Source organism: Schistocerca cancellata, chromosome 4 (genome assembly GCF_023864275.1).
Source record: "Schistocerca cancellata isolate TAMUIC-IGC-003103 chromosome 4, iqSchCanc2.1, whole genome shotgun sequence".
Classification (NCBI taxonomy): domain Eukaryota; kingdom Metazoa; phylum Arthropoda; class Insecta; order Orthoptera; family Acrididae; genus Schistocerca; species Schistocerca cancellata.
The window spans coordinates 364,734,479-364,748,817 of record NC_064629.1 but is presented as its reverse complement, the minus strand read 5'-3'; the positions used below and the strand labels follow the sequence as shown (position 1 = coordinate 364,748,817).

Below are 14,339 nucleotides of genomic sequence, written 5' to 3'. Positions count from 1 at the left end.
GCACAACCTGTGCCATCTGGATCATTCCCCTCAGCACTAGTCACACAGATGGGAGTTGTCCTTGCAAAATATTGTTAGTTCTCATAAACCTCCTGGTCTCAGTTTTTGATAACCCACTGCATCCATATCCCCTCACCTAATCTCCCTTTCCTCTGCTCTGTCACCGACTTCCAATCCCTTCCCTCACATCATCACCACCTTCACCATTATCATCATGGAGCACTGCACAAACTTGCTGATTCCAGTTCCTGTTTGGTGCATTCCTATCCCTTGCACCTGCTAACTCTTCCTCCTGCATTCCTATCTCGTACACCTGCTGCCAGCCTCTCTTTCCCAATCCTCACTCCCACCCCATGGCTCCCTGTATCTTTTCTCCTCTCACCCACTTCACTAGCTAAAGATAGGGGTGTGTGTGTGTGCAGGGAGGGGGGGGGACATGGAGGGGGAGGAGGGGGGCTGGAGGGGGGAGGGGGTGCGGACGTGTGTGTATGAACTCTAGCACAAAAAATGTTTTGTCCAAAAGCTAGCATGGTTTTCAATTTGGTTGTATACCTATTGATGACTCAATGTCTCTACTACCCAGCAAGTTGTTACATCTGCTCCTAAGTTATTTATTTTCTGCCAGAACTTTCCCTCCTATATCTATTACTGGGATTTAGTTAAACTGCATAGAGTGAGACATAAACTACAAAAAATATAATAATGGCTGGCTGGTAACAGTGATGTGATATGGTATGGCTTCTCTATCATTTCTCTATATCAATAAAATATCTAAATGAGTGCCCCTCATTCCCTAGTTTTAAGACAACCTCAAAATTAATTTTTAGCCAGTTAACATCTGTAACAGATATAATGTACTATTTAAAATACAGGGTGGACAGAAACAGTCTGAAAAATGTGTACAACATTGCAAGAAAGGTTATGCGAAGAAATAATTGGTAAGAAGAAAAACTGATACATTGTGCAGTTTCCACGTTATTTATAATTAAAGTTAGCCCATCAGGTTGTTACACAGACAAATTCAAGCACTTGCACATGCTAAAATGCAGTAACATACGGACAAATGTAGGTCTGTGAGTTCCCACTTGTTCAAATGCTCTATAAAAGTTAAAATGTACCTTTTTCAGAAGTGATAAATTTAAGTTTAATGAGCAAAAGCTATGTTCGTTCAGTCTGAGGAAACTGAACAAAAAACAAGTTTGCCGACACTGTCTCTGTCTCTGGCAGCTTGCTTGAATTTGTGCATGCAACAATGTGTTTGGCAAACTTCAATGCTAAATAACTCTGAAATGGTGCAACATATCAAATTTTTTCCTTAACAATGATTTCTCAGTACAGCCTCTCCTGCAACACTCTTACAACTTTTCAGACTGTTTCTGGCCACCCTGTACATGTACTGTAGTTACAACAAAGGTGATAATTACATATGTAGAATTATTCTATGTGATGTATCACGTCAATTAAATAAGAAAGTATTATCATGTCCTGTAATGATACTGTTAAAGAATACTTCAAGAAAGATCTCTGTTTAGATACAGGATACCAGGTACAATAAATCAATATATTAAATTTAAAATGCCGACACATGCATTAGTCTAGGAAATGAAACTGAGCAAAGCACCTAAAGTTGGACAGATAACACACACAAAAATTAACAAATAATAAAATGAAATCTTTACCTTATATGTGTCTGATTCAAGGTATATTGTAATTATACTTCTCCTATTCTTATCGCTTTTACAAGCAGACTGACATTGTTATTTTTCAGTGCCATACGACAAGCATTGATGACTGAGACTTTAAACCTGCCAACTGAAAGGGAACAGTATTAAAAATAAGGAAGCATTAGTTCCCTTTCTACAAGTTCAGAAAATTAAAATCCAGAACAGCAGACCATAATATGCAATATTTCTACAGAATAAGGATGAAATAAATATAATCACGGATACTGCAATGAATTAATATTTCACACACAGGAGAAGGAGAAAAACATAGCATTTACCCAAACACCATATGCAGTTATATACGCAATTAGATACTACATCAAATATGGAACACAGCCTCTGAAAGTGGTTTATGTATAAAGTAATCATGTCTCCCCCAATGCATCTGTAACCTTATAATTCTGTTACACTGCAAAAGGGTCAAAATTCACTTTTTAAAAACACTGCTATGAAAAACAATAATACGCAAAAATACAGTTGTGCATCTGATGAATTAATAGTGGTTATGACAATCCCTCAAAGCCAGTACTATATCTGTTACACAATGATCTCGATACAAAATTAAGCAAACTTAGCATCACATAGGTAAAGAAATTATGTGCTTTAGAAGTAAGAGTCAGCAGCAGAAATTCACGCAAGAACTCAATATCTGTGCACTCTGAATCTTTTGCTTCTAAAGTGTTATGTATTTATCCTCTCTATCAGACAGGTATTGCCAATGATTATTGTACATGATGCAGGGCATTGCTGTAAATCCTGCTCTGAATGCTAAATGTCTCAGTAGATTTAGTACTGAAAAATAACTACACTCCTGGAAATTGAAATAAGAACACCGTGAATTCATTGTCCCAGGAAGGGGAAACTTTATTGACACATTCCTGGGGTCAGATACATCACATGATCACACTGACAGAACCATAGGCACATAGACACAGGCAACAGAGCATGCACAATGTCGGCACTAGTACAGTGTATATCCACCTTTCGCAGCAATGCAGGCTGCTATTCTCCCATGGAGACGATCGTAGAGATGCTGGATGTAGTCCTGTGGAACGGCTTGCCATGCCATTTCCACCTGGCGCCTCAGTTGGACCAGCGTTCGTGCTGGACGTGCAGACCGCGTGAGACGACGCTTCATCCAGTCCCAAACATGCTCAATGGGGGACAGATCCGGAGATCTTGCTGGCCAGGGTAGTTGACTTACACCTTCTAGAGCACGTTGGGTGGCACGGGATACATGCGGACGTGCATTGTCCTGTTGGAACAGCAAGTTCCCTTGCCGGTCTAGGAATGGTAGAACGATGGGTTCGATGACGGTTTGGATGTACCGTGCACTATTCAGTGTCCCCTCGACGATCACCAGTGGTGTACGGCCAGTGTAAGAGATCGCTCCCCACACCATGATGCCGGGTGTTGGCCCTGTGTGCCTCGGTCGTATGCAGTCCTGATTGTGGCGCTCACCTGCACGGCGCCAAACACGCATACGACCATCATTGGCACCAAGGCAGAAGCGACTCTCATCGCTGAAGACGACACGTCTCCATTTGTCCCTCCATTCACGCCTGTCGCGACACCACTGGAGGCGGGCTGCACGATGTTGGGGCGTGAGCGGAAGACGGCCTAACGGTGTGCGGGACCGTAGCCCAGCTTCATGGAGACGGTTGCGAATGGTCCTTGCCGATACCCCAGGAGCAACAGTGTCCCTAATTTGCTGGGAGGTGGCGGTGCGGTCCCCTACGGCACTGCGTAGGATCCTACGGTCTTGGCGTGCATCCGTGCGTCGCTGCGGTCCGGTCCCAGGTCGACGGGCACGTGCACCTTCCGCCGACCACTGGCGACAACATCGATGTACTCTGGAGACCTCACGCCCTACGTGTTGAGCAATTCGGCGGTACGTCCACCCTGCCTCCCGCATGCCCACTATACGCCCTCGCTCAAAGTCCGTCAACTGCACATACGGTTCACGTCCACGCTGTCGCGGCATGCTACCAGTGTTAAAGACTGCGGTGGAGCTCCGTATGCCACGGCAAACTGGCTGACATTGACGGCGGCGGTGCACAAATGCTGCGCAGCTAGCGCCATTCGACGGCCAACACCGCGGTTCCTGGTGTGTCCGCTGTGCCGTGCGTGTGATCATTGCTTGTACAGCCCTCTCGCAGTGCTCGGAGCAAGTATGGTGGGTCTGACACACCGGTGTCAATGTGTTCTTTTTTCCATTTCCAGGAGTGTATTTATTATATCTCTCTAGGCTAATAGGCAAAATATGCACTGTATGAATACCTGACCACAAGAAGAAAGAAAACACTAATATGTTATTCCATGCTGTGAAGAACTCATAACCACTCATTCCAGAACCTTTTTCAAAAAGATATTTGGAATCAACTTCTCAAAAGATTATAAATACCAGAAAAGAGGCTAATAGGTACATAAATTATTATAGACAAAAGAGGTTTTACAGATGGACTAAAATAATCTGGTGGCTTCACCAGTACACCACCTTTCCCCATAACTGCAATACCGGTAGGAGCTAAATCCTCATCCTTATATATAAAATTCTTGTGTCACAGTGTTAGTTGACATACTCCTCTGAAACGGCTCAATCGATTCTGATGGAATTTTACATGTATATTCTGTAGGTCTGAGAATCAGCCGTAATCTATTTTTCATACCCGTAAGTGATAAGGGTGGTCCACCCCAAAAATTTTTTTCGTATTTTTTGGACAGAACTTTCTATTTTTATTTTTTTATGATGTGGCATTAAAAAACACACACAACCCTAAATTTTCACCCTTCTCCCACCAACCCCTATTTTTTAATAGCAATTTTAGTAATTTAACAATTTTCAACCCAGGTCGATAATTGATCAATTATCACTTCATCAATTATCCCCACCAGGTGTCTACCGGTGATAGTCTTTCACTATTCGATAGATAGGTAATTGAAGAAAACGTACCAAAAGCAATGACTCGAATATCTCTCTTTGAATCGACGTAACTAGACCGAGAAGTTTAACTAGTTAGCACGCATCATTCGCCAAGCCGACATTTGGGCCTAGCGCACAAGCATCGATTTAAATACATCATACGATCAAATTCTTTTAGTGGAACAAAGAAGTTCCTATGCTCTCCTTTGTTCCTCTACAAGAATTTAATTGTACAATATTTTTACATACGAAAAAATCAATGCATGTCCACTTGGCCTTATTCATAATGCTGGCAAACACATTTCAACATGAAATTGCCACTATGTTTGTATGCTCATGGGCGAGCCATGTATCGGATGCAATTGTTAAATCCGAGCAATCTACCGTAGAAACGCTAGAACTAATAGTGGCCGATACTGCCGGAATTCCCCCTAAGCCTCTTCTCACTCCCTACACAGTTTTTGCCCATTATTATTGTTTGTGTCATGAGCTCCAGCCGACAATGGCTATTATGTTACACTTATATATTGTGTTACACGTATACATTATTCTTATAGACTAGAGATAATTTATATGGCAAAACAATGTTTGCCGGCTCAGCTATAACACACAAAGATTTTCAGAGGCGGAACGAAGTTCTCTGGGTATAGTTAGTAAAATATATATTCATGTGTTACAAATTATCTCAATGACTGTGGCAGCAGTAACTGACTGAACATGTGGTGGGAAGGGAATTGAAATGACAAATGCTCTGTTGGGCAAGTTTTCAAATGCACCCACTCTCTAAAAATGAGGAATGAGAGGAGAGCATTTTACAATATAAATACAAAAATAAATAGAGAGAAAACACATGGCCTTCACCTCCACACAATATAGATTTACCATAACAACAAAGATTGCACAACACTGAATATATAACCACATCACAAACCCTAGATAGCTCCCCAACAACAACTGAGTATGACACCGATTCAAAATATGGTAGACCAGTGTGCTGTGTTGTTTGTCTTTGAGGCTTTTCACATTCTAGACAAAATGAGGCAAGGACAAATCAGAATAACCAGAATAAAAATAGAACCTGGCACAAGAGAGAGAACTTCCAGAGGGTGACAAAGACCACATTATTAATAGTGTATACTTTGAACTATGGCAATGCAGAAATAAACTTACATTTCTATAAGTTAGAATTTTTCTCTCTCTCCAATCACATCAAAGTTTAGTGATAGGACCAAGTTATGAGATAGCAGCTGTTATCCCACAACTGCAAATAAAGTGAGCAGGTCAATTTAGAAATCAGAGAACACAGCAACCTATATAGTGTTCTACAACATGCAAGCACCATGTGCAATGAGGTCTTCAACGAGAATTACCTACAAAAATATAAACTTTTAACTAATTAAAACAAAACACTATTAACAACTGGATAATTCTTGAGGGTGTAATGGCAAATGACCATAACAGTATTTATATCACAGCAGATACACAATAAATGCAAATCCTGCACTTGGAACAAGATGACAGGCCTTAATTAAAATAGACTGCAACAGATTAATGAAATCCACTGCTGTATACACTAAAAGATTAAATTTTAGTCTCATTTATACAGAATATGCAGTGTTTAACATTATCACAAAGCCATAAAGGGTGTAGTTAACCAAGTTAAGCAAGAATTAACAGTTAAGAACACAAAGTGGAAGTGCCTGAAGACAGTGACGTGAGAGATTAGGTCCCAATTATATAGATACATGGAAAGTAAATAATTAAAATAATAACAATATTATTATAATAATCTCTAAACTCTGCAATCAGGCCCAGAGGACTGTGTGATGCAGCCCAGGTGTTGTGTCATCCTCTGCCATATGGCATCATTTGGAAGCAGTATGGAGAGACGTGAGGTCAGTATGCAGCCCTCCAGGCTGCTGTCGATTTTTCAGACCTCAAAGTTGCTCTTTCTGACTCAAGTAGCTCCTCAAGGGGCATTACGATTGGACCCAATTCCAGTCCTCCCACAAAGGAAAAAACTCTGTCAGTACCGGGAATTAAACATAGGCAATTAGATGTGCTGACCACTCAGCTTCGGAGGTGGATGAAAACCAAATACCATACATTGTTCTAAAACACCGTAACAGGTGTGGTGGTGGTGGTGGTGGTGGTGGTGGTGGTGGTGGTGGTGGTGGTGGAACATCTTATTTGAAAGCAGAATGTTTGGTGTGCCATGTAAACTACTGATACGAGTATTTTTAATTCTGCTGACACCACCCACAATGAGGTTTAATGACAGCACAATGACTAAAAAGTGAGGGAAAATATTAGAATATGTGCTGTATAAACCCCTCCATGATGACAATATAGTTGCTGATTTATGATTACACATCAATCACATAGCTGAATTAATAGCCAATTATATCAACGGTGTCATCAGTTACCCATGTATGCGAAAGAATGCTACGTAAACAGCTCTTGAGTTCAAGAAAAAGTAAACACATTATTTGCCAAAGATATAGATGAATCATTACACTCCCAAAGTGATTCGAAAACTCTGAAAATAGTTCAGACGTCCTTTGCCCTTTTGCCACCTCCAAACATTGACTTCTGTAGCTCCATACTTACTGGATGCTGCACAATCATTTGTTGCTTCTGCATGCCAAACAACCGTGATTCTAAAATTTACACCATAGTATTGTCTGCATCCTGTTTAAAAATTCGATGTTGAACCACTTTGGTCCATATCATGATTCATTACACACTTTACTATGCAGTTAAGAAGTGGTATCTCCAAAGTCAAACATCAACAGAAAAAAAACAAAAAAGAAAAAAGAAAAAGATTGCCACCACAAACAGTTCCTGCTGTCATACAATAACCCTCAAAGCACAATGCGTATGTTCAAGGTTAAAGCAGTAGGCATGGCAGAGAGCAGAGTTACAGCTGAATGGAAGCTCAATGTTCTATTTGGTAAAGAAAAGAAAAACTCCGCATCATATCCTACAAATGCCCTACTTCTGGGCATGAAATTTTGAGGAAAAAAAGGATCAATTTTGGATTTGGAGACAAAGTCTGCTTAAATGGTGGTAAGTCTTTTCTGAAGGTATTTGTCTGGAATGTAGTCTTGTGTGTGGAAGTGAAATGTGGGTGACCCACAGTTTTGACATGTAGAAAACAGATGCTTTTGGAACGTGGTACTACAGGAAAATGCTGAAGGTTAGATGGGTAGATAGGATAACTAATGAAAAGGTACTGAATCAAACTGGGAAATACATTATGCTACAACCTGATTAACAGAAAGGGTTGGTTGATGGTATGAAGATCCTGTATCCTACCACAATGATATACTGGTTATTGTTTGTGGCATTTTGCCATAAACTTAGTGATCTGCTTCATCGCATATCATGTATTACATTACAGCAGGTACTAGTGGAGCCCAGCATTTGCCCACTGACAATGCGTTCTGATGTAGTGATTGTTGTTGCCTGGTGGCAGTTGAATTCAATAATAGACTCAGACTCACTCTCACTCTGTGTGTGTGTGTGTGTGTGTGTGTGTGTGTGTGTGTGTGTGTGTGTGTGACAGAGGGTGACAGGGGGAGGGGAGGGAGGTGTATGCTGGCATTGGCTGGATGTGCTCCCTGGTATGTTTTCATTTGCATCGCATTCTGACAGTTGAAAAGTTTCAGCATAAAATGGTTAACATTGTATCATGGCAAGTGGAATGCTGATAAAGCTGAGTGTCCTTAAAAATGTTTGAAATGAGTATTTATTTTGGTAATAAAGTCTGTCATTTGCTAACAACTGTTCTCACTCGAACCTGTCATTGTCCACTTCCTAAAAAGTGCTAGCGAAAGAAAAAAATGTCATTAGCTTCTTGGAGTGGAGAGAGGCAGCATCATCATTTAATATAGAACACCAAACTGTTGTGTTATTAATTGGGACTGGTGACAAGGATGTCACATCCTGCAAAAGTCTTTGGATTCAGTGCCTGATTGCCAGCGTCAGTGTATGGCAAGTGAATTCGTAATTTTCAGTGCCGTCTCCATTTTTCAAGCCACTCTGGACAGGAAAAAAGATAAAGACAGTGAATAATAAGTTCGCTATAAATTGTGTGTGCAGTATACATATTTGAATAACAATGGGTAATCAAACTGAGAATCATAACCTAATCAATGAGGAGAGCAGTAGAGATTGGGATATTTTGAGCATGAATGTTATTAATGAATTGGGATTAATTAACAGAATTTTAACTGTAGAGACAACGGAAAATGAAAGTTCAAATTCAAACACAGACCTTGAAACATGAGAGGCAGGCACAGACAGCAATCATATCAATAATATTGCCAAGTTTGATGTAATAATCCAACTTTTATGATAACTGGGTAAAAAGCCTCTATGATAATAATCAAAATTTGAACATGAGGCTAGACAATACTAATAAACGACTTTATGATCATGAGCAAAATTTGGATAAAAAACCAAATGATGATAAAAAATTGGAAACTGATTTGAAAAAATGTTGGATCAAAAAGTAACAGACATTCATGACGACATGCAACAGTTATCCAAGGAACTGAAGAATGAGCTTATAGAACTGGCAAAAACTGAACAGTCTGACAATACAATGGGCAGTAAACAACACAGTGAAGAGAAAAATGATGAGGTGATTGAAGTTCAGTCTCAATCTTACAGCAATAAGAAGTTCATCAGTCTACTGGACTGACCAGGTGCAGTAACTCATGATGCCACTGTTCTGTGCCATACGGACCAGGCAGTGTACTTGTCTGCCAGCATTGAGGTAGGCTGTCTGTCAACAAAGCTACATGGAACACGGAGACAACATGAGTCTTCACTTACGTATGATGCATTCACAGTGCCGGTTAGGTTCTCAACACAGCACAGCACCCGCGAGTGCAGTCAATGATAAGATAAAATAGTGCAACGTAAAGTATGATATGGACATCTCACACTGAGATATTTAAGTATTTAGGTATATAAAGTATGTCTCACAAATTTACCTACGCACTCTCCTACTTCCATTTCTTCATTTCTGAATCTACCAACTACTACAGTTTCTGTATTTAATTTGAAAATATTATATGTCTTGGGTATAAACTTTACTAATGACATGATCACTCATTACGTGACTATGTAATAAGATGACATTTGTATATCATGATCATTCTGATTACAAATTGTGCCTCTGTTTTTGTCTGATGGAATATTTATGGATTTTTGCATTAAGAATGTGCCTGTTAATTAACAGTTATATTTCCTGTAAGTAGCTGTTACAGTTCCATTTAACAGACACATTCTGTAAACAGTTGTATTTGTTATCTTTTTCCGCCAACATTTCCTTGGATACCATATATTAGAGATTTTTATTTGATATCATATGTACTTATTCTTTGAAGTTGTTTTTCATATGATGACATCCATAAAATGTAGATAACTCAAATGCCTGTTAATTAACCATTATGCAGTATTTAATTATTCCTTCTTTCCTATCTACTAAGGACTTACTTTACTGATTAATTTCACACTGCCATGGATTTCCAGACCCCCCCCCCTTCCATTTTACTTTCTTTTTCTATTTTTAGGCCCGAGGATCCTTTATCCTACCATAACAATATACTGGTTTTTCTTTGTGACCTTTGATTGTAAACTTATTGATTTGCTTCATCACACATCATTTATTATGTTACTGCAGCTGCCACTGCAATTTGAGCATTTGCCCTCTGACAGCGCATTCCAAGGTAGGGTGGTTGTTGCTTGGCACGAGTGCTTCCAGTAATAAACCATATAGTCTGTAATTCACAAACTGTTCTCAATCGAACCCATCACTGTTTACTTCCTAAAAAGTACCATAAAAAGAAAATGTATCATCAGTAGTGTCCAGATTTTAATGATCTAAAAAACAGGGCTATTTTTGCAAACATTTTAGATCGAAAACTTATAAAAATATATAAAAGTAAAATAAACGTATACATAATTTTATTTAAAAATGTACTTGTAACTCTTCAAGCTTTCCCAGTGAGATCTTGACATGTGGAATAATCGGGTCTACTGCAGGATGTTTGTGTCGCTCTGGCACAATATTTCGGCCACGTAACTCCTTGCCTTCTTCAGGTGCTACCTGAGACTGCTGTATTGGAGGATCTTGTCCAGTATTTATGCCCAGAGGGTGCTGGGTGCTCTCCCTGCCGTCTGTGCCAGCTGATTGTAATGTGTTTTCTCTTCTCCGGTGCTCCCTCGGACGTCCGCACCCGACTTGGTCGTCATCTGTGGCAGCTGTCTGAGGCCCGTCCTGTGTCAGGCGTTCCTTTCGTGGTCCGCAACCACCTGGTGCTGCTCCCGAGGTTTTGGCCCTTCCATGGTGCTCCCTTGGACGTCCGCGCCCGGCTCGTCCACCATCTGTGGTCATGGCAGCTGTCTGGGGCCGGACCCGCGTTTGGCGTTCTGTTTGTGGTCCATGCCCGCTTGGCGCTGCTCCTGAGTTGTTGGCCCTCCCTGGTGCTTCCACTGATGTCCACACCTGCCTCATCCACCATCTGCAGTTGTGGCAGCTGTCTGAGGCCAGTCTCGCGTCGGGCACTCCGTATGTGGTCTGCATCCACCTGGCACTGCTCCTGAGGTGTTGGCACTTCCCTGGTGCTCCGATGGTCTTCCGCACTCGCCTTGTCCATCATCTGCGGTCGTGGTGGCTGTCAGAGGCCCGTCCTGCTTCGGGAGTCGCGGCCGCTGTCCGCGCCCACCTGCCGCTGCTCCTGCGGTGTTACTACTTCTTGAAGAGTTTCTTGGTTCCTTTCGTTGGGCCCTGATAAGCTCCAGAGCCAGATTCCACACCAAGCTGAGCTGCTAACCGCTGCCTCGGTTTATTAGGTTGTCTGTGACCTTGATCTCGATGGCCTCCTTTATGAGACTGTCCCAAAATCTTGGAGTCTGTGTCACAATTATGGTGTTGTTGTAGTCCATTGAATGACCAAGCTCCAGACAGTGCTCCACTATGGCAGATTTAGTTGCTTGTCAGAGTCTGGTGTGCCTCTGGTGTTCTTTGCACCTGATGTCCACCGTCCTGGTTGTCTGGCCAATGTAGGATTTTCCACACTGGCATGGGATGTTGTAAATGCCTGGTTTATGTAGCCCCAGGTCGTCCTTCACACTCCCTAACATTGTCCCAATTTTGGAGGTTGGACAGAAGATACTCTTTATATCATATTTCGAAAGAATTCTGCTGATCTTTGCAGAAATAGGTCCAGCATATGGCAGGTATGCCACCTTCTTTGCCTCCTCTGGCTCCTCTTCTGTACCCTGTGGTTGGCTGGTAGCACGAAGTGCCCTTTGGATGTCTGTGGAGGAGTATCCATTTCGGCTGAACACCAGTTGTAGACGTTTTATCTCTGTGGTCAGGCTTTCTGTATCCGACAGAGCCCGAGCCCTGTGAACTAATGTTTTCAAGACTCCATTCTTCTGTGCCGGGTGGTGGCAGCTACTGGCTTGAAGGTATAACTCAGTGTGGGTGGGCTTACGATACACACTGTGTCCCTGAGTGCCATCTGCCTTCCTCCTGACCAGGACATCCAAGAATGGGAGCTGTCCATCCTTCTCTAGCTCCATAGTAAATTTTATGCTTGGGTGGCGTGAATTTAGATGTTCCAAAAAGTCATCTAGCTTCTCCCTGCCACGGGACCAAATGACAAGTGTCATCGAAATACCTAAGAAAGCACTTGGGTTGGTAAGTGGCTGATGCAAGTGCCTCCTCTTCGTACCTTTCCATGAAAAGGTTGGCTACCACCAGTGATAAAGGGCTGCCCATTGCCACTCCTTCCGTTAGCTCATAAAATTGACCCCCGTAAAGAAAATATGTTGAATTCAGTACATGCTTGAACAGGTCGAGCAGGGCACCATCGAAAATCTCTCCAATGATATTGAGTGAATCGGTGATTGGCAAACAGAAGGAGTGGCAATAGACAGCCCTTTATCACCAGTGGTAACCAACCTTTTCATGGAAAGGTACGAAGAGGAGTCACTTGCATCAGCCACTTGTCAACCCAAGTGCTTTCTTAGGTATGTCGATGACACTTTTGTCATTTGGCCCCATGGCAGGGAGAAGCTAGATGACTTTTTGGATGACTAGATGACTGTCCAACCTCCAAAATTGGGACAATGTTAAGGAGTGTGAAGGACGACCTGGGACTACATAAATCAGGCATTTACAACATCCCATGCCAGTGTGGAAAATCAGACAACCAGGATGGTGGACATCAGGTGCAAAGAACACCAGAGGCACACCAGACTCGGACAGGCAACCAAATCTGCCATAGTGGAGCACTGTCTGGAGCTCGGTCACTCAATGGACTACAACAACACCAAAATTGTGACACAGGCTCCAAGATTTTGGGACAGTGTCATAAAGAAGGCCATCGAGATCAAGGTCACAGACAACCTAATAAACCGAGACGGCGGTTACCAGTTCAGCTTGGCCTGGAGTCTGGCTCTGGAGCTTATCAGGGCCCAACAAAATGAACCAAGAAACTCCTCAAGAAGTAGTAACACCGCAGGAGCAGTGCCAGGCGGGCGCAGACCGCAACCGTAACTGCAACTCCTGATGCAGGACGGGCCTCTGACATCCACCACGACCGTAGAAGATGGACAAGTCGAGTGCGGAAGACCGTCGGAGCACCAGGGACGTGCCAACACCTCAGGAGCAGCGCCAGGTGGACGTGGACCGCAAACGGAGCGCCCGATAAAGGACGGGCCTCAGAGAGCTGCCACAGATGGAGACCATGTCGGGTGCGGACATCCGAGGGAGCACCAGGGAAGAGACAACACCTTACAAGCAGCGTCAGGTGGGCGCGGACCACAAACGGAGCGCCTGACGCGGGACGGGCCTCAGACAGCTGCCACAACTGCAGATGGTGGACGACGCGGGCGCGGACGTCCGTGGGAGCACCAGGGAGGTGCCAACACCTCAGGAGCAGCGCCAAGCGGGATGGACCCAGGTTTGGCATTCCGGGTGCGGACCACGAACGGAATGCCAAACGCGGGTCCATCCCCAGACAGTTGCCACGACCACAGATGGTGGACGAGCCAGGCGCAGATGTCCGTGGGAGCACCAGGGAAGGGCCAAAATCTCAGGAGCAGCACCAGGCAGGCGCGGACTGCGAACGGAACGCCCGACACAGGACAGGCGTCAGACAGCTGCCACAGACAGCGACCAAGTCGGGAGTAGATGTCCGAGGGAGCACCGGGGAAGAGACAACACATTAAAGCAGCGCCAGGTGGGCAAGGACGGCAGAGAGAGCACCCAGCACCCTCTGGGCACAAATACTGGACAAGATCCTCCAATACGGCAGTCTCAGGTAGCACCTGAAGAAGGCAACGAGTTACGTGGCCGAAATATTGTGCCAGAGCGACACAAACATTCGGCAGTTGACCCAATTATTCAACATGTCAAAAACGTACTTGTTGATTTTTTTTATATATGCCATGTAATACAAAATTACCTTCTGAATAAATTGTGATTATAGTACTTACTTTTTACAGTGTTTGAAACTAACTAGCACATATTTTTGAAATCCTTGCATATGTCCGAAAAAAAGCTAAGTGGAAACTATATAACCTATCAAAACAACAGAATGGTGCTTTTACTAGTGCACACCACTTGTTTAAAGTGTTCAAAATAGTTACCAAGTCCTGTCACTCTT

The 14,339-nt window shown here is 42.9% G+C and overlaps 1 protein-coding gene across 4 annotated transcripts in view; it reads right to left on the bottom strand.

Moving 5' to 3' along the window:
- Positions 1 to 14,339, bottom strand: part of LOC126184650 (Bardet-Biedl syndrome 2 protein homolog) — a 183,716-nt gene that overhangs the window by 25,549 nt on the left and 143,828 nt on the right. For all 4 annotated transcript variants that reach the window (XM_049927126.1, XM_049927125.1, XM_049927129.1 and 1 more), the window contains one exon: positions 1,680 to 1,812. In XM_049927126.1, coding sequence (XP_049783083.1) covers positions 1,712 to 1,812 — 101 coding nt within the window. In that variant the 3' untranslated portion in view covers positions 1,680 to 1,711. The remainder of the gene's footprint in view (positions 1 to 1,679; positions 1,813 to 14,339) is intronic.